The sequence below is a fragment of the Pseudophryne corroboree genome, chromosome 2 (genome assembly GCF_028390025.1).
Source record: "Pseudophryne corroboree isolate aPseCor3 chromosome 2, aPseCor3.hap2, whole genome shotgun sequence".
In the NCBI taxonomy this organism is placed as follows: Eukaryota; Metazoa; Chordata; class Amphibia; order Anura; family Myobatrachidae; genus Pseudophryne; species Pseudophryne corroboree.
This window is the reverse complement of record NC_086445.1, coordinates 443,676,778-443,703,781: the sequence shown is the minus strand read 5'-3', so window position 1 is coordinate 443,703,781 and position 27,004 is coordinate 443,676,778. Positions and strand designations below refer to the sequence as shown.

Sequence of the window (27,004 nt, the reverse complement as noted above, 5' to 3'; positions counted from 1 at the left end):
GCTGTGCTGCACAGCAACGCGATATGTCTGTGAACAACGTCATTCAGACATATCGGGGATACACACCCACCGACGGGCCCGCCCATAGCGGCCTTTCGCTTAAACAGCGGATATATCAGCCAGTGTGTTCCCAGCATTACTCAAATCTATATTGCAGTGTAAAAATAAAGCTGACCAGCATTGGTGGACTAATGGAAGAAGCCGCCTCTATTTACCCTGCTTGAAAAAAATATAAAAAATAAATAAATGTATAGCACCCCTTACATTGCAAAAATAGTTTGTTCAGGTGCATAGATACACCCATCGCAGTATCAGCCCCAGTGTAATATCCCTGTTACAGTTTACAGACAATGACGCAGAAAGATTTCTAGAAGACACATTAGAAAGCTTTTATAAGGTTAAACATGTGGCTTGGCTGGGCTAACATTACATTCCACCCAAACCACAAACGAAACAATCCCTCTAATTAGCCATTTCCTTTTCTTAACTATAATCATGGTAGTTTTCTGAGTTTATCATAAAAACATGTGAAACCTGTCCAACTACCTAACACCTTTCTACTGAAACAAGAGACAACATTAAGCCCTAGCAGGAGCATCATCTAATATAGTAACGAGGACTGTGTCTGCCAGGAAAATTAAAATACTTGAACAAACAAGTATTGTGTTGTTTTTTTTTCTTTTCTAATGTTCAGGGTAATGTTTGCAAATGTATAATAGCTTATAGTAAACTGAGTTTTTTAAGAAAAGTTTATTAAGTTGTAAGCTGTAATCAGTTTGCCTGCACATCAATGAGATGTGTGAACACGACAAGATCACAATGCAAACAAGGTATCAACAATTTACCAAAATAGACAGGCATGTTCCACCCATGGACACGCTAGCTTACTTGGGCCTGTATGAAATGACGCCATCCGAAACAAATTAGAAAAATTATTATTACATTTCAGATGAAAACTGACAGTTAAAAAGTAACAACCATTTGCCAGACTTGACTGCATCAGAGATATAACATACATACACATACATACATACATACATACACACACACAGTATACACATGCCAGGGTTCCCCACATACCCTCCCCCCTCCCAGATACAGGAACAAGGCTGCACTCACTGGATTTTTGCAAATAAATAAAGAAATGTATTCAAGAAAAAAGCATAGATGAAACCAACATTTCAATGCCGCGCAGGGCGTTTTTATCAAGGTGATATGCTGTGAACACCTTTACAAAAACGCTTGCGCGGCGTTGAAACGCTGGTTTCAACTATGCATTTTTCCTTAATACATTTGATTTGTTTGCAAAAATCCGGTGAGTTCAGCCTGATCCCTGCATCTGGGAGGCGGGATGTGTCATTCACTAGGGAACCCTTGCCTATATATATTTTATTGGGAAGGCATTATGGCAATTATACATAGAGTGTATATATATATATATATATATATATATATATATATACATATACATATACATACACACACACACACACACAGATATATATATATATATATATATATAAATATAAACAAAGTATATCAACCGGCACTCCCAGAAAAACAGCCAAACAACATGCCGGGTGCCCTCCTCTGGTAGTATAGTTATATGGCAAGGTTACAGGCGGCACTCACGGACTCCTTGAATAACGACCGGGGACCCCTGGTCAGTGTACAACGTTTCGGATTTATTATCCTTCGTCAGGTAACAACATTAAAAACAAACAAAGCTTACCTTTATACCAAACAAGTGAAGTGAAAAAACGTGCATGTGCAGACAAACTCCGTACTTCCGCCGACGTCATCACTGTCAGACGGCGCCGAACGGGAGACAGAGATACCGTTACCATGGAATCTGTTGTCATGGAGATCTATACACAAAACAAGTAACAGCGGTTTACATGCACAGAATGTCAAGAATTTCATTCAAAATAAACATACCAATATCATATGTTGTAGAAATGTGCAGTGATTTATATGAAGCAGCCAAGAGACAGCATTTCATTTAAACCATTTGGAGCGATCGTGTTAAGAAGATGAATCCATTTGGCTTCACATTGCAAGAGCGCTCTCGCTCTGTCACCACCCCTATTATTCTCAATAATCTGATCTAATATTTTATAACGTAGGGATGAGAGTGTGTGTCCCCTCGCCTTGAAATGCTTGGCAACCGGTTGGTCCACATTCTTACCCTCCAGAGATTGTTTGATGGCGCTGCGGTGCTGCGCCATTCTCTCTTTAAACTGGCATACGGTTTTCCCTATGTAATATAAGCTACAAGGGCATATAATACAGTAAACAACAAATTTACTAGAGCAGGTTAGAACATGTTTAATTTTAATTTTTCTGCCTGTGTGCGGGTGGGTGATGTAGTCACCAGTCTCTAGGTAAGAGCAAGTTGTACAACCAAGGCACCTATAATTGCCTGGTTTTTTAGTCATAAAATGCTCAGATGTTTTTGATGTTCCTGAAATATCTGTGTGGACCACAAAGTCCCTAATATTTCTGCCCCTAGTGTAGCAGGGAAGTAACCTGCTTTTAGATAAATCTGGTAAATCAGGGTCCGACTGAATTACTGGCCAAATTCCCTTAGCAGTAGATATCAGTTTTTGGGTGGCTACGGTGTAATTATTAACCCAAATCACTGAGGAATCGATTTTACTCTCCACAGTACTCATCCCAGTATTAAATTTCGGAGTTGCCAGTGCCTTGGATTTAGCAATTCTTAAATCATTGCTAATCATTACCATAGCAATGATTTAAGAATTGCTAAATCCAAGGCACTGGCAACTCCGAAATTTAATACTGGGATGAGTACTGTGGAGAGTAAAATCGATTCCTCAGTGATTTGGGTTAATAATTACACACCGTAGCCACCCAAAAACTGATATCTACTGCTAAGGGAATTTGGCCAGTAATTCAGTCGGACCCTGATTTACCAGATTTATCTAAAAGCAGGTTACTTCCCTGCTACACTAGGGGCAGAAATATTAGGGACTTTGTGGTCCACACAGATATTTCAGGAACATCAAAAACATCTGAGCATTTTATGACTAAAAAACCAGGCAATTATAGGTGCCTTGGTTGTACAACTTGCTCTTACCTAGAGACTGGTGACTACATCACCCACCCGCACACAGGCAGAAAAATTAAAATTAAACATGTTCTAACCTGCTCTAGTAAATTTGTTGTTTACTGTATTATATGCCCTTGTAGCTTATATTACATAGGGAAAACCGTATGCCAGTTTAAAGAGAGAATGGCGCAGCACCGCAGCGCCATCAAACAATCTCTGGAGGGTAAGAATGTGGACCAACCGGTTGCCAAGCATTTCAAGGCGAGGGGACACACACTCTCATCCCTACGTTATAAAATATTAGATCAGATTATTGAGAATAATAGGGGTGGTGACAGAGCGAGAGCGCTCTTGCAATGTGAAGCCAAATGGATTCATCTTCTTAACACGATCGCTCAAAATGGTTTAACTGAAATGCTGTCTCTTGGCTGCTTCATATAAATCACTGCACATTTCTACAACATATGATATTGGTATGTTTATTTTGAATGAAATTCTTGACATTCTGTGCATGTAAACCGCTGTTACTTGTTTTGTGTATAGATCTCCATGACAACAGATTCCATGGTAACGGTATCTCTGTCTCCCGTTCGGCGCCGTCTGACAGTGATGACGTCGGCGGAAGTACGGAGTTTGTCTGCACATGCACGTTTTTTCACTTCACTTGTTTGGTATAAAGGTAAGCTTTGTTTGTTTTTAATGTTGTTACCTGACGAAGGATAATAAATCCGAAACGTTGTACACTGACCAGGGGTCCCCGGTCGTTATTCAAGGAGTCCGTGAGTGCCGCCTGTAACCTTGCCATATATATATATATATATATATATATATATATATATATATATATATATATATATATATATATATATATATATATATATATATATATATATGCACACACACATATATATATATATATATAAATAAAACACTCACTTCTCCAGCGATGCAGAAAAAGTAGACAAGCCAGTACTCACGTGTAGATGAAAGAAAAGCAGGATTTATTCCTTAACCAAACGGCATGGTGAAGTACAGCAAATACAGCAAACACAGCTGCATTGGCTATTGGCCCGAAGGAGGGTGTTTTGATCAGTAGGTTTGGTGTAAAGTCCTGCATGGATTCGTCCATCCTTGATGGTCACCTGAACGTCCAAATAGTTGATGGTAAAATCATCAGTGGTATACGTAAATTTGATGGGTGAGTCTCGTAAATTTACTGTAGCCATAAGGGCTTCAAAAGTAGCCAGAGGGCCAGTCCACATGATAAACAAGTCGTCTATAAAACGCGTGTATAAAAGAATATGTTGGGCTATTTCTGGATCCTTGAAGAAGATATCTGCTTCTTCTTTGAACATGAAGATATTAGCAAAGGATGGGGAGACATTGCTCCCCATCGCACACCCCGTTCTCTGGCGAAAAAAAGTGACCATCAAACAGAAAAAAATTGTGGGTGAGAATTAGTTCTAACAGATCAAGAAACAGCTTGTGGTCCAGATTGCTTACTTGTTCTGATGTTAGAAATTCTTCCATCGCTTGCAAGCCTTGTTGGTGGGGAGTATAGAGGCTAGTATAGAGGCTGCATACGTCCACCACGCACATGATAGTGCCTGGTGGTACGTCCTCCACTGTGGCGAGCCGCTGAAGGAAGCAGGTGGTGCCAACATCAAAAAAGCCAGAGGAGAAGTGATCCCATTTGTCACCCAGTATAACACCACAAGTGCAGTGGTTCCACGCGCCTCCAGGGCATTGTGGCCACTGGTCTCGTCAGACCATGCCCTTTCAACCTTCAAAAACAAACGTCCTATGGCTTGTTTCACCAGGGGACGTAATATTAAGGACATTGTAGTCCATACGGACGTGACAGGCTTTACCAAGAAGACCGAATGCCCAGCGGGGTTTCTGACTAAAGCGCCTGGATGTTACAAATGTATAAAATGTACTACCTGCTCCCACATGCTTACCGGATCCACGTTTAAACACCCGCATGTAGACCGAGACATTGCTATTAGATATACACTTACGTGTACGTCTTCATTCATCATTTACATTATAGTTTGTCCGTGCAATCTGATGTATGTGGGGAAATCTATCAGAACTATGAGAGAACGAATGGCCCTCCATCGATCTGCAATTAAAAAAGCTGGCGTGGGAAAAACACCAGATCAGCCTGTCGCCAGGCATTTCTTGGAAGCAGGACACTCCATCAATGACCTCAAACACATGGTTATCGACCATGTGGAAAAATCGCTAAGGGGGGGTGATCGAGAAGGCAGACTCCTTAGATTGGAAGCCAGATTGATCCACCGATTGGGTACCATCAGCCCAGGAGGATTAAACAAGATGATGCCATGGAATTTGTTCATACACAACTGACAGATATATCGGGACTTTTCTATATGTGGAACCCCTTCATTAGGACACTGCTTCTTTTTCATTTCTGTCTCCTTTTGTTTTTCTGTTATAATACTTAGGATTCCTAATGAATCCAGTTTTATATATAGTTACACACAAATGTGTCTCCTAAGGGTCTGGCTATATTACTACTCCTTCTGTATCTCCTGCTACTCAATCTCAGCAGATGATTAATTGTTGCTATCCAGAGCTTGTGTAGTATTGAAGTCACAGGCTCAACCTTTCGGTACTTAGGGAGTGTAACGCACCCCCTTGGTTGAACTAATTGCCTTTATTTGATAGTTATTTAGTGGCACTATCAGTTTCAATACATGCTGCTGTGATTTTGTGCAGTTTTTAGTAGGTGTTGGGCACTATATGTATGTTCTGTGTCTTTTTAGCGCACTACATTACCCACGATACAGCGCGGCAACAACGTGTACCTAGTTACCATGGTACCGGGCGGCCGCTTGTTGATGACGTTGCCGGACGATGGGGCCGTTTGGCGCACACGGTGTGAACACATGGGGCTTCTTCCACGCTATAAAGGTATGTTTTACACCTTGTACACTTTTACACACCTTGACAAAGGGGCATGTGAGCCCCGAAACGTCGGAATCTTTTGCTGTGATATTTAATACACTTTCCTATTCTCAAGACGCCGAGTGCCACTCCTTCTTTTCACTTTATACTACAACTTACATGGAAAAGGCACCGGCGCAGCCTTGATACCGTCCAGGGAGTGCCAATTCATTTATATATATATATATATATATATATATATATATATATATATATATATATATATATATATATATATATATATATATATATATATATATATATATATATATATATATATATATATATACACACCAGTGCACCACTGGTTTTCTGGCAAGTTATGATCTGGCACCTCTTTCGATTCAGATATACAGGGTGGACAATTTCAGCAAGGAAGATAAGTCTGTAGCATGTCTCTTACTGGAGATGTGGTGGTAAACAGAGAGGGCAACGGCATGCAGAACCTCTCTAGCAGTTTTGCGGTCAGAGAATGCTAAAGCTGTGTCAGGGCATGCTGGGATGTGTAGCTTCTTAACAGCTGGAGGGCCGCAGTTTGGACATGCCTGGTCTGAAGGTACTGGTGGTGCATAATTAGTGGGTCAGAGGTGTATTACTGTATTAGCATTACCTGACCTCTGTTAGTCCAGCACAGTGCTCGACCAAAATATGCCAGGGAGAAAAAAAATGGTGGCATCCCTTTATAATGAATTGTCTTTCTTTTTTTTCTTTTTTTTTTAATCAAGTTGTGTGAACATAAGCTATTTAAACCTGATTCAGCATCATTTTAATAATTCGCATATCTGTTTAACTGAATCACGTTTAATCAGCTATTATTCACATAATTTGATTAAAAAAAGGGGTCACTTTCAGAACAAAGAGCAAGATCCACCAGGATTGTGGATACAAATATCACAAGCCAGACTTTCCTGCTCCAGCGTTTCCAACACAGAGTACACTAATTCTGTTCTCGTTATGAGTGATGTTATCTGGTAGGAGCATCCGCAATAGGTTGCAACAATTGAGTTGTAAAAATGTTAGTTTCCATCCTGCTTTCAGCTTGCTCAACCTACAGGAAACACAGTTGAGAATACTTAAGAGAACAAAACTGCTGTGACACACAGAAACCAAATGTTTCAATTCATTCTCTAAACTAAGCTAAAGTACGTGTTCCAGCACCTTTTCCATGTGTACCAGTTTTGACAAATGTGCATTATCTTCACTGGGGGTTAGCAAATGCAATTCATGTTTTATACATCAAAATCTAACAAAATAACGTTCAGTTGTCTCTTGGGAGGAGATTCAATGCTCATCAAAGTGCCAAAGCGATACACGTCTGCACACATCAATGCGTATTCACAGTGCATCCAGCCTTAATAATTACTCTGCAAAAAAATATATATATTATATAATATATACAGCCCACTCTCATGTCACTGACAATGGGGATTTTTAGGCTAGACAGGGTAAGCATGATGTGGGACACAACAAAAATGTTATTTTCATACAAGAGTTCCATTTTCTTATGGACAAGTATGTTTTATTGTCCAGATATATATAGATTTTTAGCCAAACATGTAGCAGAGGATTTTTATATTCACAGTACTGCATGTGGCATATAGCAGATCCTCTGCAGATAAATAAAAGACTATTAAGCATTGTTATTATAGCATTAGTTACCAGCCCGTCAAAATGACAGAACTACATAACAGTAATGTCAGCGTCGGCGGTTGGGCACGCATGAATGGAGCAACAATTGAATTGCTCCGACAGGTGCCATCTAGTGGCTGTCGGCATGAAAAACACTTGAATTGCCCCCCATAGAGGTCAGCAATAGTATTTTATTATATAGGATTGTTTTAACATAATATTATTAATTATTATTATTATTATTATTATTAATAGGGTGAAAAAAAATGGTCCTTTATCAGCTAAAAAAAACAGCATATGCACTTTACATGTACACAGTATAATGCCTGTTAATAGGATATTTAAAAGTAGTATTTTTGGAAATAGATCTATGGCTATTTACTGAATATTACAAAAGTAGAAATAGAATATAAAAATACACAATCAAACAAACTGAAATTACATATTTGGTGTAACAGTTACTGAAAATTGGGATGTTCTTACTGGCAGCTAACAGTACTTTGTATGAAAGCCTTTAACAGGAATATGATGGCATCCTGTGAACTACTAATATATTGGGGTATAATTACAATACAGCAGATTCTTAAAGCTACTATTTGTCATCTGTTCTGTATAAATGGAAAAAAAAACCTATTTATTTGGTCATCATTAAAGGGTTTTTTTTTATATCAAAGCTTGTAGAGATAAAGTACCAATCAGCTCCTGTCATTTTCAGTCTGTAAAATGTAAGACCAAAGCTGATTCGCTAGTACTTTATCTCACAATTTTATTTCTCTCTGGACTTTGAGAAATACCCCCTTTAAGAAGTTTGCAAGCAGGTCATATCTGTGTATAATATACACCATTGCAGACATGCATTACATTTGCCATGTGATGTCAAGACATCTGCAGTTTATACCAAGCAAGTTATTTATCACTGGATGGTACTGTTCACTTTCTAAGCTAAGATGAAGGGGGAAAAAAGGGAAATTATATGAAGGCGACACACTGATGGTTCTAATTATCAATTTACAATTTAATAATGTTCCGAATTAAATATCCAGCGTTATAATCTTTATAGCTACCAAGTGTTTGAAAATCACATTAAAACAAAAAATAGGATGGTTTCATATGGGTTTGTTCCTCCACTGCACTCTAACTTTTTATAGCCATGTTTGAAAGTTTACTTTGCAATTCAACTTGTTTCTTACGTGCTAAAAAGTATAGTGCATAGTAAACACGTGTTACTTTTGATAGGTTTGAACCATTTCCCCAGAGTACATGTGTACTATACAGAAGTAGTCATGAGCAACGTATCATGGACTAGAAACCCACATGAGCTATGACAGATGTCCAGGTGATACTATGGTAATATAACCTAGGAAGCCTATGTGGATAGGCATATGGTTATTCATGGCCATAGCCCCCCACTTCAACCTTTCATCCAAGGCTTTGTCAGAGAGCATATGCATCTGCCGACATAAAGGGCCCTACAGACATGCTGCCCGACGGCGGATACGGCCGACGGGCGACCCGGCGGCGGGGGGGCAGTGATGGGGGGAGTGACATTTCTTCACTCCCCCCGTCACGCGGCTCCATTGAAGTGCAGGCAAATATGGACGAGATCGTCCATATTGGCCTGCATGTACAGCCGACGGGGGTCCAGCGATGAACGAGCGCGGGGCCACGTATCGTTCATCGCTGGAGCCTCCACACTGAAAGATATGAACGAGGTCTCGTTCATTTATGAACGAGATCGTTCATATCTTTCAAACAAATCGGCATGTGTGTAGGTCCTGTAAGTGTGAAAACATGATCCTACATACTGATGTGTATCTATCACTCGTTACCCGTCAGCCAGTGACAGACACCAAGGGGTATATTTACTAAAGGTCAGTTTTAATCAAATTAAATTGATCTTTATCGACGTTTGACTTCCAGAGTTAAAACACACATTTACTAAACAGATGATTTTTTTAATATTCATTTTTAAATGTTAGTAAATGTGTGTTTTCACCCATGAAAGCCAACAGATTGAGGGGTCTATTCATGAAGAAGTGAAGAGAGTGGAGATGTGAGCCTGTGGAGAAGTTGCACATGGCAACCAATCAGCTGCTGTGTACAATTGTATAGTATGCAAATTATAAATGTTACTTCAATGCTGATTGGTTGCCATGGGCAACTTCTCCACTGGCTCACTTCTCCACCATTTTCACAGCTTCGTGAATAGACCCCTCAATCTGTTGGCTTTCCTGGATCCTAACTTCGATCAAAATCGAACTTTAGTAAACATACAACAGTGCACAATCCTGCCTCTATGTGACCCGTCAAACAATTTGGCAGTAAATCTTGCAACCAAATTGGACACAAACTAACCACTCAGCTCTCTAGCCAATAAAATTGCTCTTTTCTGGCCTGACTGGAGCTGCTGGTTAGTGAATTAATCCAGCATGTCTGAGTTTTATCTGATCAATTTCGATTGGATTATAATTGGAACATTAGGGTCCACAACTGGTATATATCACAGTGCATGTAGCCAGCATTTGTGGTCACAGATGCCAATTTGGTAGTTTGCACTTGTATGGCTAGCTTCAAGATCAAGGGGTCTATTCATGAAGCAGTGAAACGTGCGGAGAAGTTGCCCATGGCAACCAGAGTTGAGGTAACATCTATAAAATGCATTCTATAAAATTATACGTAGCAGCTGATTGGTTGCCATGGGCAACTTCTCTACTGGCTAACTTCTTCACACTTTTCACTGCTTCATGAATAGACCCCCAAATGTGTTACCAAATAATTTATCTTGAGATCACTAAGCATCTCTCAAGTTTAAGGGAGGCCCATGTTAAAAATAGCACATACAGTATACAGTAGGCCTACTTATGGGCCCTACTCACTGGCCGAGGTGCCCGACGGCCGATACGGCCGACGAGCGACCCGGCGGCGGGGGGGGCAGTGACGGGGGGAGTGAAGCTTCTTCACTCCCCCCGTCACCCGGCTCCATAGACGTGCAGGCAAATATGGACGAGATCGTCCATATTGGCCTGCATGCACAGCCGACAGGAGACCAGCGATGAACGAGCGCGGGGACGCGCATCGTTCATCGCTTAAGTCTCCACACTGAAAGATATGAACGAGATCTCGTTCATTTATGAACGAGATCGTTCATATCTTTCAAAATATCGGCCAGTGTGTAGGGCCCACTCTAGTTCCTTATAGCCCAGTTAGACATTTGTTATATAGGAAGGAGTATTACATCAATATTTCATGGTTTGGAATATAGTGAATACTGCTGTGAAGACAAGTTACAAGTGTACCCTATTAAAATAATAAGAATTTACTTACCGATAATTCTATTTCTCGGAGTCCGTAGTGGATGCTGGGGTTCCTGAAAGGACCATGGGGAATAGCGGCTCCGCAGGAGACAGGGCACAAAAGTAAAGCTTTTACAGGTCAGGTGGTGTGTACTGGCTCCTCCCCCTATGACCCTCCTCCAGACTCCAGTTAGGTACTGTGCCCGGACGAGCGTACACAATAAGGGAGGATTTTGAATCCCGGTTAAGACTCATACCAGCCACACCAATCACACCGTACAACTTGTGATCTAAACCCAGTTAACAGTATGATAACAGAGGAGCCTCTGAAAGATGGCTTCCTAAACAATAACCCGAATTAGTTAACAATAACTATGTACAAGTATTGCAGATAATCCGCACTTGGGATGGGCGCCCAGCATCCACTACGGACTCCGAGAAATAGAATTATCGGTAAGTAAATTCTTATTTTCTCTATCGTCCTAAGTGGATGCTGGGGTTCCTGAAAGGACCATGGGGATTATACCAAAGCTCCCAAACGGGCGGGAGAGTGCGGATGACTCTGCAGCACCGAATGAGAGAACTCCAGGTCCTCCTTTGCCAGGGTATCAAATTTGTAAAAATTTACAAACGTGTTCTCCCCTGACCACGTAGCTGCTCGGCAGAGTTGTAATGCCGAGACCCCTCGGGCAGGCGCCCAAGATGAGCCCACCTTCCTTGCGGAATGGGCCTTAACAGATTTAGGCTGTGGCAGGCCTGCCACAGAATGTACAAGTTGAATTTTGTTACAAATCCAACGAGCAATCGACTGCTTAGAAGCAGGTGCACCCAACTTGTTGGGTGCATACAGTATAAACAGCGAGTCAGATTTTCTGACTCCAGCCGTCCTTTAAATGTATATTTTTAAGGCTCTGACAACGTCCAACAACTTGGAGTCCTTCAAGTCGTCTGTAGCCGCAGGCACTACAATAGGCTGGTTCAGGTGAAACGCTGATACCACCTTAGGGAGAAAATGCGGACGCGTCCGCCGCTCTGCCCTATGTCGAATGGAAAATTAAATAAGGGCTTTTATAAAACAAAGCCGCCAGTTCAGATACTCTCCCGGCCGAAGCCAGGGCCAGTAACATAGTCACTTTCCATGTGAGATATTCAAATCCACATTCTTTAGTGGTTCAAACCAATTGGATTTGAGGAAATCTAAAACTACATTTAGATCCCACGGTGCCACCTTAGGCACCACAGGAGGCTGTATATGCAGTACTCCTTTGATAAAAATCTGGACCTCAGGGACTGAGGCCAATTCTTTTTGGAAGAATATTGATATGGCCGAAATTTGAACCTTAATAGATCCCAATTTGAGACCCATAGACAATCCTGATTGCAGGAAATGTAGGAAAACGACCCAGTTGAAATTCCTCCATCGGAGCACTCCGCTGCTCGCACCACGCAACATATTTTCGCCAAATACGGCGATAATGCTTCGCGGTGACTTCCTTCCTTGCCTTTATCAAGGTAGGAATGACTTCTTCCGGAATGCCTTTTCCTTTTAGGATCTGGCATTCAAACGCCATGCCGTCAAACGCAGCCGCGGTAAGTCTTGAAAAAGACAAGGACCCTGCTGAAGCAGGTCCCTTCTCAGAAGTAGAGGCCACGGATCGTCCGTGACCATCTCTTGAAGTTCCGGGTACCAAGTCCTTCTTGGCCAATCCGGAGCCACTAGTCTTACTCCTCTTTGCCGTATAATCCTCAATACCTTTGGTATGAGAGGCAGAGGAGGAAACACATATACCGACTGGTACACCCAAGGTGTTACCAGCGCGTCCACAGCTATTGCCTGCGGATCTCTTGACCTGGCGCAATATCTGTCCAGTGTTTTGTTGAGGCGAGACGCCATCATGTCCACCATTGGTTTTACCCAACGGTTTAATAGCATGTGGAAAACTTCTGGATGAAGTCCCCACTCTCCCGGGTGAAGGTCGTGTCTGCTGAGGAAGTCTGCTTCCCAGTTGTCCACGCCCGGGATGAATACTGCTGACAGTGCTATCACGTGATTCTCCGCCCAGCGAAGGATCCTGGCAGCTTCTGCCATTGCCCTCCTGCTTCTTGTGCCGCCCTGTCTGTTTACATGGGCGACTGCCGTGATGTTGTCCGACTGGATCAACACCGGTCTTCCTTGAAGCATAGGTTCCGCCTGGCTTAGAGCATTGTAGATTGCTCTTAGTTCCAGAATGCTTATGTGAAGAGACTTTTTCAGGCTCGACCACACTCCCTGGAAATTTCTTCCCTGTGTGACTGCTCCCCAGCCTCTCAGGCTGGCATCCGTGGTCACCAGGATCCAATCCTGCATGCCGAATCTGCGGCCCTCCAATAGATGAGCCTCCTGCAACCACCACAGAAGGGATACCCTTGTCCTCGGCGACAGGGTTATCCGCAGGTGCATCTGAAGATGCGACCCTGACCATTTGTCCAACAGATCCCTTTGCATGGAATCTGCCGAAAGGGATTGCTTCGTAAGAAGCTACCATTTTTTCCCAGGACTCTTGTGCATTGATGTACAGACACCTTTCCTGGTTTTAGGAGGTTCCTGACCAGGTCAGATAACTCCTTGGCTTTTTCTTCGGGAAGAAAAACCTTTTTCTGAACTGTGTCCAGAATCATCCCCAGGAACAGCAGACGAGTTGTCGGCATTAATTGGGCTTTTGGAATATTCAGAATCCATCCGTGCTGCTTTAGCACCTCTTGAGATAGTGCTAAACCCATCTCTAGCTGTTCTCTGGACCTTGCCCTTATTAGGAGATCGTCCAAGTATGGGATAATTAATACGCCTTTTCTTCGAAGAAGAAATATTATCTCGGCCATTACCTTTGTAAAGACCCGAGGTGCCGTGGACAAACCAAACGGCAGCGTCTGAAACTGATAGTGACAGTTTTGTACAACGAACCTGAGGTACCCCTGGTGTGAGGGGTAATTGGAACGTGGAGATACGCATCCTTGATGTCCAAGGATACCATAAAGTCCCCTTCTTCCAGGTTCGCTATCACTGCTCTGAGTGACTCCATCTTGAACTTGAACTTCTTTATGTACAGGTTCAAGGACTTCAGATTTAGAATAGGCCTTACCGAGCCATCCGGCTTCGGTACCACAAAAAGAGTGGAATAATACCCCTTCCCTTGTTGTAGAAGAGGTACCTTGACTATCACCTGCTGAGAATACAGCTTGTGAATGGCTTCCAAAACCGTCTCCCTTTCTGAGGGGGACGTTGGTAAAGCAGACTTCAGGAAACGGCGAGGTGGCTCTGTCTCTAATTTCAACCTGTACCCCTGAGATATTATCTGCAGGATCCAGGGATTTACCTGCGAGTGAGCCCACTGCGCGCTGTAATTCTTGAGACGACCGCCTACCGCCCCCGAGTCCGCTTGCGAAGCCCCAGCGTCATGCTGAGGCTTTTGTAGAAGCCGGGGAGGGCTTCTGTTCCTGGGAAGGAGCTGCCTGTTGCTGTCTCTTCCCTCGTCCTCTGCGTCGTGGCAGATATGAATAGCCCTTTGCTCTCTTATTTTTAAAGGAACGAAAGGGCTGCGGTTGAAAGGTCGGTGCCTTTTTCTGTTGGGGAGTGACTTGAGGTAGAAAGGTGGATTTCCCGGCCGTAGCCGTGGCCACCAAATCCGATAGACCGACCCCAAATAACTCCTCTACGCATCGCCTGTCCACTGTCGTGTCCATAAAGCTCTTCTGGCCGAAATGGACATAGCACTTACCCGTGATGCCAGTGTGCAGATATCTCCCTGTGCATCACGCATATAAAGAAATGCATCCTTTATTTGTTCTAACGACAGTAAAATATTGTCCCTGTCCAGGGTATCAATATTTTCGATCAGGGACTCTGACCAAACTACCCCAGCACTGCACATCCAGGCAGTCGCAATAGCTGGTCGTAGTATAACACCTGCATGTGTGTATATACCTTTTTGGATATTTTCCATCCTCCTATCTGATGGATCTTTAAGTGCGGCCGTCTCAGGAGAGGGTAACGCCACTTGTTTTGATAAGCGTGTTAGCGCTTTGTCCACCCTAGGAGGTGTTTCCCAGCGCTCCCTAACCTCTGGCGGGAAAGGGTATAAAGCCAATAACTTCTTTGAAATTAGCAGTTTTTTATCGGGGCACCCCACGCTTCATCACACACGTCATTTAATTCTTCTGATTCGGTAAAAACTACTGGTAGTTTTTTCACACCCCACATAATACCCTGTTTAGTGGTACCTGTAGTATCAGCTAAATGTAACATCTCCTTTATTGCCAAAATCATATAACGTGTGGCCCTACTGGAAAATACGGTTGATTCGTCACCTTCACCACCGGAATCAGTGCCTGTGTCTGGGTCTGTGTCGACCGACTGAGGCAAGGGGCGTTTTACAGCCCCTGACGGTGTTTGAGGCGCCTGGACAGGCACTAATTGAGTGTCCGGCCGCCTCATGTCGGCAAACGACTGCTTAAGCGAGTTGACGCTATCCCGTAATTCCACAAATAAAGGCATCCATTCTGGTGTCGACCCCCTAGGAGGTGACATCCTCATATTTGGCAATTGCTCCGCCTCCACACCAATAACGTCCTCATACATGTCGACACACACGTACCGACACACAGCAGACACACAGGGAATGCTCTATACGAAGACAGGACCCACTAGCCCTTTGGGGAGACAGAGGGAGAGTCTGCCAGCACACACCAAAAAGCGCTATATATGACAGGGATAGCCTTATGATTAAGTGCTCCCTTATAGCTGCTTTTATATTAATATATATATTGCCATTTATTTTGCCCCCCCTCTCTGTTATACCCTGTTTCTGTAGTGCAGTGCAGGGGAGAGACCTGGGAGCCTTCCTGACCAGCGGAGCTGTGACAGAAAATGGCGCCGTGTGCTGAGGAGATAGGCCCCGCCCCTTTTTCGGCGGGCTCGTCTCCCGCTATTTAGTACATTTAGGCAGGGGTAAATATCTCCATATAGCCTCTGGGGCTATATGTGAGGTATTTTTAGCCTTTTTAAAGGTTTTCATTTGCCTCCCAGGGCGCCCCCCTCCCAGCGCCCTGCACCCTCAGTGACTGCCGTGTGAAGTGTGCTGAGAGGAAAATGGCGCACAGCTGCAGTGCTGTGCGCTACCTTAAGAAGACTGCAGGAGTCTTCAGCCGCCGATTCTGGACCTCTTCTTGCTTCAGCATCTGTGAGGGGGCCGGCGGCGTGGCTCCGGTGACCATCCAGGCTGTACCTGTGATCGTCCCTCTGGAGCTTCATGTCCAGTAGCCAAGAAGCCAATCCATCCTGCACGCAGGTGAGTTCACTTCTTCTCCCCTCTGTCCCTCGTTGCAGTGATCCTGTTGCCAGCAGGAATCACTGTAAAATAAAAAACCTAAGCTAAACTCTCTAAGCAGCTCTTTATGAGAGCCACCTAGAATTGCACCCTTCTCGGCCGGGCACAAAAATCTAACTGGAGTCTGGAGGAGGGTCATAGGGGGAGGAGCCAGTACACACCACCTGACCTGTAAAAGCTTTACTTTTGTGCCCTGTCTCCTGCGGAGCCGCTATTCCCCATGGTCCTTTCAGGAACCCCAGCATCCACTTAGGACGATAGAGAAATAATAAAATTTATTTCAATGATTCTATTCCTGATGTGCTGTTTTGTTTCAGATGCTAAACACAGTCATGCTTACAATTAGACACTAAAATGAAACCCTTGAGCCTGTGCTAGGAACATGAAGCGTGAGAGACATCACACACTGCAACATGTCACCTATGCCGAAGACGGGCAGCACAAGTTGCTCAAACAAGAAAGCAAAGTGAAGTGCATACTAACAGCACTAGCAGGAAGGAGATGGTAGCAGCAGACAGTGACAGCAGCAGCACCTCTCCCTGCCCAGCACTGCGCCCTATATACAACATAAGGGAATAAATGGCAGGGGGGGGGGGTATCTGGAGCAGATATACAGTACTGTCATTATGACAGCAATGATGGCTGTAGCAGTGTGGGGAGGAGAGGGCACTGTCCCCGGTGCAGGCCTGGCCGGCAGCATCTCCGTTATACAGCACAGAGCGCCTGCCGCCAGTGGGTTTGCGGCTACTCCCCCATATACCGGCCCGCATCCTGGCTGTCAGTGCAGCGGCTGCCCCCCTGTAGCTAGCCCCGCTGCGGGAAATGGAGGCGTATTACACTGTATAGGGAGCGGCTGCCCCGGCGCTGATGATCACCCACCTCCAGGGTCCGGATCTCCTGCTGCGTGAGGTCGTTAGAGGCGGCACACTGTGTGCGGAGCCCCCGCAGGTTGGACATGGAGATGTCGATCATGTTCTGGATGAGCTCGCAGTGCTGCCGGGCGGACAGGGCCAGTGCGCTCTCCCCGCTGCCCAGCCCGGTACCCCCCGGCTTCATCTCTACCATCTTCCGGCTCTCCATCTCCTCGGCATCGGGAACCGTGCAACGGGGAATACGGCTTTGTAACTAAATAAATGAAAGCGGTGTGTAGCGGCTGTGACCCGGCTGCGTGTCCCTAGCCCAGGCTGCGGCTCTCTGCGCTGTCAGGGGGCGAATACTGCACAAGACATCAATGTGCACTGGTTACATGGCCAAAGTGACGCTGTGCACGGAGAAAGGTGCTGCTGCTAGGCGTGCAATGCATCCGTGCAGGGTGGGGATCACACACAGTTCGGGGCTCTCTCGCTCAGCCACCCCGAGCAGCAGCGATGCTATTACAGCGAACGGCGGGGGTGTCAGGAGCAGCAGCAAGTTGATGTAAATAAGAAGGGACGAGTGGAACAGTCTGACAGCAGCGGCGGCGGCGCCACTCAGCACTGGCTGCTACCAGCTTCCCCCCCTCTCCCTCTCTGCTTTCTAATGTCAGAGTCAGACAGAGCTCGGGTCAAACGCAAGGAATGCTGGGGCTTGTAGTCTTCTGCTGGAGAGCACACAGCACTGCAAGGGGAGATGCTGCTGAAGAGTTGATTGGTGTCTTCCTCTGAGGGAAATACTTTCACTTTTATGTCACTCTGAGCAGCCTCCAGCCCTGACCAGTACTATGCTGTTGTAGATAATACTGAAATAAATAGGCAGGTCTCATACTGCCAGGCAGCCAGGGTAATTATTATCTGCTCTTGAAAATACAAAGGGATGTAATTATTATTATTTTTTTAAGCATTGCAGTGGAGTTATCATAATATCATGATTGGTGTAAAATTACAAATATAAATTATCTTTTTAGTTGTGCATTTGGTGTTGGCGTGCATCTAAACTGTGTGATTTTACACATTCACAACATAAGAGATTGTTACAGTATGACACTCAGATGCTCCTGTCTGTGAGAGTATGACACTCAGATACACCTGACTGTCAGAGTATGATGGTCAGATGCCCCTGCTTGTGAGAGTGTGACACGCAGATGCCCCTGTCTGTAAGAGTATGACACTGACTCAGATACCCCTGCTTGCGAGAGTATGACACTCAGATACCCCTGCCTTTCAGAGTATGATGGTCAGATGCCTCTACCTATGAGAGTTTACATGTCAGATACCCATACTTGCCTACCTGCCCCTCTCCATGAGGGAGAAAATGCTCTGTTCCTGGACTTTCCTGGTAATGTATGATTGCCATCAGGGCCGGTGCTAGGGTGTTCGGCGCCCCCCTGCAAATGATAAATTTGCACCCTCCCATACGTAATAAAGGGACAGCGGATGCCTCAAAAAGGGGTGTGATCTCACAAGGAAGGCGTATGGGAACACACTAGTAACCCCAATTCAAATTACGCTACAAAGAGACACAATCTTATGCACATTGCACCATACTTAGTGCCCATGAGTAGTGTACCTTATTCATATTACCATACACAGTAGTGTCCCTTATACACATAACGGCAACAGTAGTGCCACACAATGTCCACAGTAGTAGTGCCCACATATTTACAACAGTAGTAGTGCCCCACATATTTACAACAGTAGTAGTGCCCCACATATTTCCCACAGTAGTAGTGCCACACATATTTCCCACAGTAATAGTGCCCCACATATTTACAACAGTAGTAGTGCCCCACATATTTCCCACAGTAGTAGTGCCCCTTACACGTATGTCCACAGGAGGGGAGGGGAGAGATGGGGAAGTGAGGTAATTACATGGGAAATCAGCGAGAGACTAAAGAGATGCGGCTGCCAGGGCCCCCTCTTTGGCACCATGGGGTAATAAAAAATAACACACTTTGGCTCCCACATGAAAAAAAAAACCATACTCAGCACTGCAGGCACAGTATATGACCTACAGTGCCCGTAATTCACACTATTTGCTGTACAGTACCTGTAATTCAAATGATGTGCCACACACTGCCTGTAATGCACATAATATGCTGCACAGTGCCCCCAATTCACAACACTTGCCACACTGTGCCACCAATTCACATACAACTGATCTCCAACTTGCTTACCTGTTTCACTTTATCAACAGTGCTCAATGTGTGACTGGGTGCAAGGGGACTGGCGGGCCCTGGAGACAGTCCGGACCTCATAGCACCTTCATCAATGGCGCCCATAGTAGTTAGACCACAGACATCATGTGTGTGTGTTAGTTAATATAAAGATCACATCAACAACAACCCAGTTTTTCATACAAACAGGCTCACTTTCTAGAAGAAATATATATTTATTTTGTAGGTCACAATGATTCACCATTAGCAGAGTAGGTAGATTGTAAGCTCTTTGGTCCAGCTATTTATGAGTGTTGTATGACTTTGTACTAAGGCATTTGATCCAATCAGTACACAAAAGACTTAGGGCCTAATTCAGACCTGAGCTTAACCCTGCAAAGATTTGCAGGGCCACGATCAGGCACACAGACATGCGGGGGGATGCCCAGCACAGGACTGGTCCGCCCCGCATGTCAGGCTCTACCCCCCTGCAGAAGTGCAAAAGCATCGCACAGCGGCGATGCTTTTGTACTTCAGGAATAGCTCCAGCCCAGCGTACCTCCTGCGTGCTGGACAGGAGCTACTCGTTGTTGCCTGGGTTGCGTGTGACATCACGCAGCCACCGCGGCCCGGCACGGTCCGGCCACACCTGCGTTGGCCAGACCACGCCCCCTAAACGGCAGCTTAACGCTGCCGTCCCGGCCCCTCCCGCCCAGCGAATGCCTCTGCCTGTCAATCAGGCAGAGGCGATCGCTAAGCTATGACAGCCGTCGGCTGTCAGCCATGCGCCGGTGCACTGCGGCGCTGGCGCATGTGCACTTCAGACCAGATCGCTGCTGTGCAAAACAGGTCTGAATGATCCCCTCAGTACAGCACCACACACCAATGCAGAGGGGGCTGACCGGGACTGTGTGGCTGACTCGGAGGAAGGGGGTTTGCACCTACCGCCGTCCAGCCTACAGATCGTCCATCCCCCCACTCTAGTATTCAGTCAATCCCCCCCCCCCCCCGTAGCACACAGCAACAGGTGGTATACACTCTTCCCTCAGGTCACAGTCAAAATTTCACATGCACTCTGCAGCATACCCCCTTCCTTCCTCTCCATGTGCGGGCATCGGCAACTACCTTGACCCAGGTCATACCCACCATCCCAGGAACTCTGCATCCAGCTCCTCACCTCCGCACATGCAGGCGTCGGCGCACTACCTTTCCCCAGCAGCGTCTGCACCGGCGGTCAGCCAACTAATGACTGCAGCCTCCCTCACGTCTAACCCGATGGAGCTGCCAGTCACCTTCATTTGTCTGCTGGCATGAGATGGGCACAGCAATCAATCCACCCCAGCATATTTCCATAGACAGCACACTTGTGTCCCCACCACTTCCTCCTCAGACAGCAGACTTCTCCACAGCCCTGCATAGCACTCTGCTCAGCCAACTCTTCCCCCAGCACACAGCACGCTTGTGTACCCCCCTAGTACTGGGATGCACAGCCACCAACATACACACTTACTAGGGTACTCTGTAAACCACCCTACCCTCAAAGACAAGCAGTCAGCCATCACTCTTTCCTGCCCACAGCTGCGTCCGCCCGCTCCTCCAACTCCCTCCCTCCAGTAGCAAAGCCTGCAGCATCCCTGACCCTCTGCCGTCACCTGGGGCAGCAGGATGCGTGGGCGCCGCTGGTTCCTCCACTTGCCACTGCTAGTGTCTTGTACACATGGTGTGAGTGCAGCAATAGGACGTCCGGGGCGGGCGTCCGATCTGCGCGGCAGCAGATGAGAATGAGATGTCCTTTTGGGGGGGGAGCAGCACTTTGAACTGACGGCGCTGCTGCCAAGGGGGAGAAAGGAGAGCAGGGGAAGGGGAGAGGAGGGACCTGGCACCTGAGCTGTGCTTTACTGTGCAGCGGTAACCTGTAGAAATAGCAGAGCAGGGAGAGCGCCTCTTCGGTCCGGCGCCTCCCTGCATTGCAGGATCTGCTGAGCGGGTTCCGCCGTCTCTGATTGCCATCACCTGTGGTGAAACACCTTTCTTATCAATTACCTAGCTCACCACAGGTGATGGCAATCATACATTACCAGGAAAGTCCAGGAACAGAGCATTTTCTCCCTCATGGAGAGGGTCAGGTAGGCAAGCATGCAGATACCCCTGCCTGTGAGAGTATGACACGCAGATCATACTGGCCTACCTGACCCTCTCCATGAGGGAGAAAATGCTCTGTTCCTGGACTTTCCTGGTAATGTATGATTGCCAGCACCTGTAGTGAAACACCTTTCTTATCAATTAACTAGCTCATCACAGGTGATGGCAATCATACATTACCAGGAAAGTCCAGGAACAGAGCATTTTCTCCCTCATGGAGAGGGTCAGGTAGGCAAGTATGACGCAGATGCCCCTGCCTGTGAGTGTATGACATGCAGATGCCCCTGCCTGTCAGAGTATGATGGTTAGATGCCCCTGCCTGTGAGAGTATGACACGCAGATGCCCCTGCCTGTCAGAGTATGATGGTCAGATGCCCCTGTCTGTGAGAGTATGACACTCAGATACCCCTGCATGTGAGAATATGACACACAGATGCCCCTGCCTGTGAGTGTATGACACGGAGATGCCACTGCCTGCGAGCCAGGATAGCAAGTGGTTAAATGTCTGGAAATCTAACATTTTCATATATACTGTATAGATAAAGCTGGGTTCTACACCAGCCATAGTACTCAGCTCTGTATGTGCTTGTGCACCCCCAATATTTGTATTGCCACCATCCATGTCTTTACATGGTATTTTCATTCAAAAAAGTTACCTCTCTTGACACCAGCATAGGAGTCCGCTCTGTGGTTGCTTGTGTAACCACAATATTTGTGTTGCCACTAAACCTTACTTGACTATTGCTTATACAGTATCACCCGGTTTGGGAAATGACAAAGGGGTGGGAGATGTGGCAAGTGCAGGGGGCACAGTGATTTGGTTCATGTCTCTATGGACTACTAGGCACTACTTCACAATGCTGTGATTCTTGGTATCACACTTCGGAGCTATACTGATGTGATTTGCATCACATAGCCAATACCTATCCACTTTAATAAGGAAATTCGGGAAGTCTCCTGGATATTCCAGGAAAGTAGGCAAGTATGCACTAAAGTCTATGCATGCATTTTTTCATAGGAGGGGAAAGGGGTAAAGAGAGGGGGCCAGCATGATATCCCTGCTGTCGGGATCCAGGCAGTCAGAGACCGACGCCGGGATCCCAAAAGCCGGGATATTGGCGGTGAGCGCAGCGTGTCCCCTCGTTGGCTCGCTGTGCTTGCCACACTATGGGCTCGGTTATATTACCCCGCAGGGTCATATTACCCCATGCCATCACCTATGTGGGGATTACAGCCCCACAGGGATTACAGGGGTATTTAACCAGGTGTCGGTATACCGGCAGCCGGTAGATTGACTGCCTCCAAAAGGGAGCATCCCCCGAAATGTTTAGTAAAATTGGCAGTTATGAATACGAGTACCTTTTCCAGTCCTGCAGTAAAGCACACACAACTAGTATACAAAGTGCGGCAGCACATACAGATACATTTGAAAATGTGCCTATGATGAACATATACACATATTTTATATATCCAAGAATCACACATCAGTGATAGCTATATGTTAAAAAACGTGACTTAATACAATTCAATTTTAAAACAATGGACCGCATGCCTGGCAACCCGATAATGCGGTCCATTGTTTTAAAATTGAATTGTATTAAGTCACGTTTTTTAACATATAGCTACAAGTTTTTAACATATGTTTAATCAGCTAGAGCACAACATGGTTTTAATGACCTACACAGAAGCACTTAGTGATTAAGTTGACATTTTTCACAGTAGGATGTTGCAGCATACGCTGGTTACACTGACGTTCTGTCTGTTTTGTGTACAGTGTTACCATGGCCACATCGGAGGGGTCCCGCGACGTCACTTCCGGGTCACGCTGATGCGAGCGGAGGCGCCGAGCGGAGGCTCCGACGGGCGGTCAGCTGGTAACGATTAGAAGTTTGACCACACGTGTGAACGGGGTGAGTAATGGGGTATGTTATTTAAACTGTTTTATGCACTGTCACTTTATCCTGAAGAAGGGGAACTGGTCCCCGAAACGTTGATGCCACTTTTTATGAATACACTTTGATTATCCAGACTCCGAGTGCCGCCTCTTTTTTCCTTGGTTGCATACACCGGAGGGAGACCCCCGGACGGGGAAGGCACAGGAGCAAGATACATCCCGCCGTGGATTAAGTGAGTGCCGGGGTTACTGCATAGATATATATATATATATATATATAGTACTTGGTAAAAATCAGAGTACACCAGTATATTTTAAGCTATTTTCAATTTAACTGCACAGTAACGAGATAAAACCTGTTTTATTGGCTTTGTTCACAAAACAAAAAAAAATAAAAATACTTATTTTGACTTTTAGGCAAGTTTATTTAGGTAGTTTGCTTTCATCGAAGTGGCGACCCTTAGCTTTGATAAGCGCTTTGCATATCCTTGGCATCCTATTTACTAATTTTTCCAGCTTTTGGCGATCCATTCGACTCCAGCAGCTTTGAAGAGCCTCCCAGAGGCCCTCAGTATTGGCAGGCATCTATTTTCGGAGTTCCCAGTCTAGTTTTTCCGACAAAAGCTTGATGGGTGAAACATCTGGTGATTGCGGTGGCTATTCAATTTTTGTTACGACTTGAGCGTCTTCTTTCTTTTGCAAATAATTAGTACACAACTTGGACGTATGTTTTGGATAGTTATCTTGTTGGAAAACGAAGTTCTGACCCACAAGTCACCTTCCGGAGGGAATCGCATGATGCACTAATATGTTGTGGTACACCTTTTGATCCATTATTCCGTCGATTCTGACTAAGTCACCAACTAGGTTGCCTGCGAAACATCCCCAAATCATCACATTGCCTCCTTCATGCTTAACTGTTGGTGCTACACAGTCTGGGAGAAAGCACTCACCTGGACAATGACGCACAAAAGATCAGCAATGCGAGCCAAAAAGTTCAAATTTCGATTCATCGGTCCAAAGCACCCTCTTCCACTGTTCCTAAGTACAATCTTTATGCTTCTTAGCCCATGCATATCTTTTTTCTACATTTGTAGCACATAGAAGTGGTTTTCTTACCGCAACCCTACCACTAAGGCCATATTCCTGCAAGCGCCTAGCCGCCATCCTATCGGACACAGGCTGGGAACGACTTTGCCGCAACTCCATTCCTATTTCCGGAGCGGTCAAACGTCTGTTACGCTTGTTAGTAGTCACAATGAAGTTGTCCTCACGAACAGTTGTTGTTTTTGGACGACCGGTTCATTTTCTTGTAACATTTTGACCGTTTTTTGACTTTCGTTTAATAACCCGACGCATGGCCCCAACAGATACCTACATTTCTATCAGTTTTCCGAGCTTCATCGTTACGGAAATAATATATTTTGTTATTTGTTATCATACTCCATTCATACACAAGTAGCAGAATGTACGATAAACAAGCTGCTTTTCGATTTCAGGGGGCGTGCTCAGACTTTTGACAAGTACTGTGTGTATATATATATATATATATATATATATAGTCCCTGACTATCTAATGGTTATCCAGGGCTCTGGAGGTTGGCAACACCCCTAAGCGTGGGCACCTACCATTGCATTTCCTGGTGGGTCCCCCATGCCACAGTCACCACTGATGTGAAGTGTAGTCTCACCTTGACTCCTCCTGCGATGCCAAATAATTTAGGAGGCATATATGGAAGAAAGAGTTGAAATGTTGTAAAAGAATGCACAATGTATTTCTTTTTTCTTAAAGTGGAATTTATAATTATTAGTATTATTATCATCCTGTAATTATATGGCACTAAAAGGGGTCCTCAGCGCCTTAAATTGTATATAAACAGAAAACAGTTCAAACATAACTTTTTTGTGCAAAAACACATAGGATCAGTGAAAAGTCTTGGACTTTTGTGTTTTTTTTTCGCAGGCACAATCATGGAAAAAAGACTTCTTATTGCAGATTAGTTTTAAAGAAAATCCACAATAAGTCCCAGCATCGGTGCAGCATATGAGTACAAAGGTTCGCTGATAATGATGATAATATACAGTCAGGAGAGCCGACAGCTGTGCCGGGCCCAGGTAATGGTAGGGGGCGTGGCTAACAGGGGAGGTGTGGCCAAACCCCCCTCCTTCCAAAAGAAGACAAAAATACCTGAAATGTGCGTGCCTATAATAACAGTTGCTGGGCGGCAGGGGACAGGTGCGTGATGGGGGGCTGGTGTGATCACCTCCCTACCACACATTGGAGAGAGAATGACTGCTGCTGCTGCCTCTCTCCCTAACTCAACACACAGAAGTGTGTGTTGTGCTGGGGGGAAGTCAGTCCTCTCCCCTTGCCGGCCATCTGTCTGCAACAGGGAAGAGGGGGCAGAGGAACCTGAGCCCCCTCTGGGCCATTCCAACAGCCCTGGGCCCACCCCCCTTCCTTCTCAGCACCACTGTATACAGTAGGTCTCATTAGAGCTTACAACTTTTATGGGGAGGGACAGACAAACAAGGGTGACAGAGGGGAAATACCTTTTTAAGGAATATAGATCTACAGAGCATTCTTGGCGACTTTCTGCTCAGGGTACAGAGATCTGAAAATGGAGGCAGTCCAGGGTGCATGGAGATGCGATTGTGTAATCGCGGCCTGCACCCTGCTATAAAATGCCTACATTACCGTTAATGCAAAGTGGGGGGCGGGGCTATGATGACGCAATTCAGTATAAATCACGTCATCAACCCACCCACTTTTCCTTCCTTAGCGGGTGACTGCAAGGGTCAGACCACCCCTAGGCACAATAATATTGCCTGCCTCCCCCCCAAGCTCAATGATATTGTCAGCTGCTGAATATCCAACCCCCCCCCCCCCCCCTGCCTGTTTACAGGGCTTAATAACTCACCAGCTGTACCTTTGCTCGGGTGCTCTGTGCCTCTACAGCCATTCCTCCTGACACGCCTCTCCGTCCGCCCTCCATCCACTACTGGCCTGATGCGGCGGCGGAAGGGGAGAGTACCTTGCTGCGCCGCTGCTCGGATGCGGGAAGGGGGGGGACTGTCATATGCATAGTGCGCCAGGTAGAGCCTCTTATACACATTGCGCCAGGTAGAGCATCTTATACACATTGCGCCAGGTTGAGCCTCTTATACACATTGCACCAGGTTGCCCCTTATACACATTGCACCAGGTAGCCCATTATACATGTTGCACCAGGTAGCCCATTATACATGTTGCACCAGGTAGCCCATTAAACCCTTTGCACCAGATAGCCCATTAAACATGTTGCACCAGGTAGCCCATTATACACAGTACACCAGGTAGACCATTATACACGTTGCACCAGGTAGCCAATTATACAGATTGCCCCAGGTAGCCCATAATACACGTTGTGCCAGGTAGCCCCTTACAGCATTGCACCAGTTGAGAGAGAGAGAGCATGAGTGAGTGAGTGAGTGTGTGTGTGTGTGTGTGTGCAGGGGCGGATACAGAAAAAAATTACAGGGGGGGCACCATAAGTGGTTGCGCTATCAAGGAGGGGTGGAGTTAGA

The 27,004-nt window shown here is 45.6% G+C and overlaps 1 protein-coding gene across 1 annotated transcript in view; it reads right to left on the bottom strand.

The window, feature by feature from the left end:
• The window catches only part of KSR1 (kinase suppressor of ras 1), a 369,929-nt gene extending 352,059 nt beyond the window's left edge, over nt 1–17,870 (bottom strand). Inside the window, exon 1 of the mRNA XM_063953668.1 lies at nt 17,211–17,870. Within this exon, the coding sequence (XP_063809738.1) occupies nt 17,211–17,411 (201 nt within the window). The 5' untranslated portion in view covers nt 17,412–17,870. The remainder of the gene's footprint in view (nt 1–17,210) is intronic.
• Between the last annotated feature and the right edge of the window lie 9,134 nt (nt 17,871–27,004).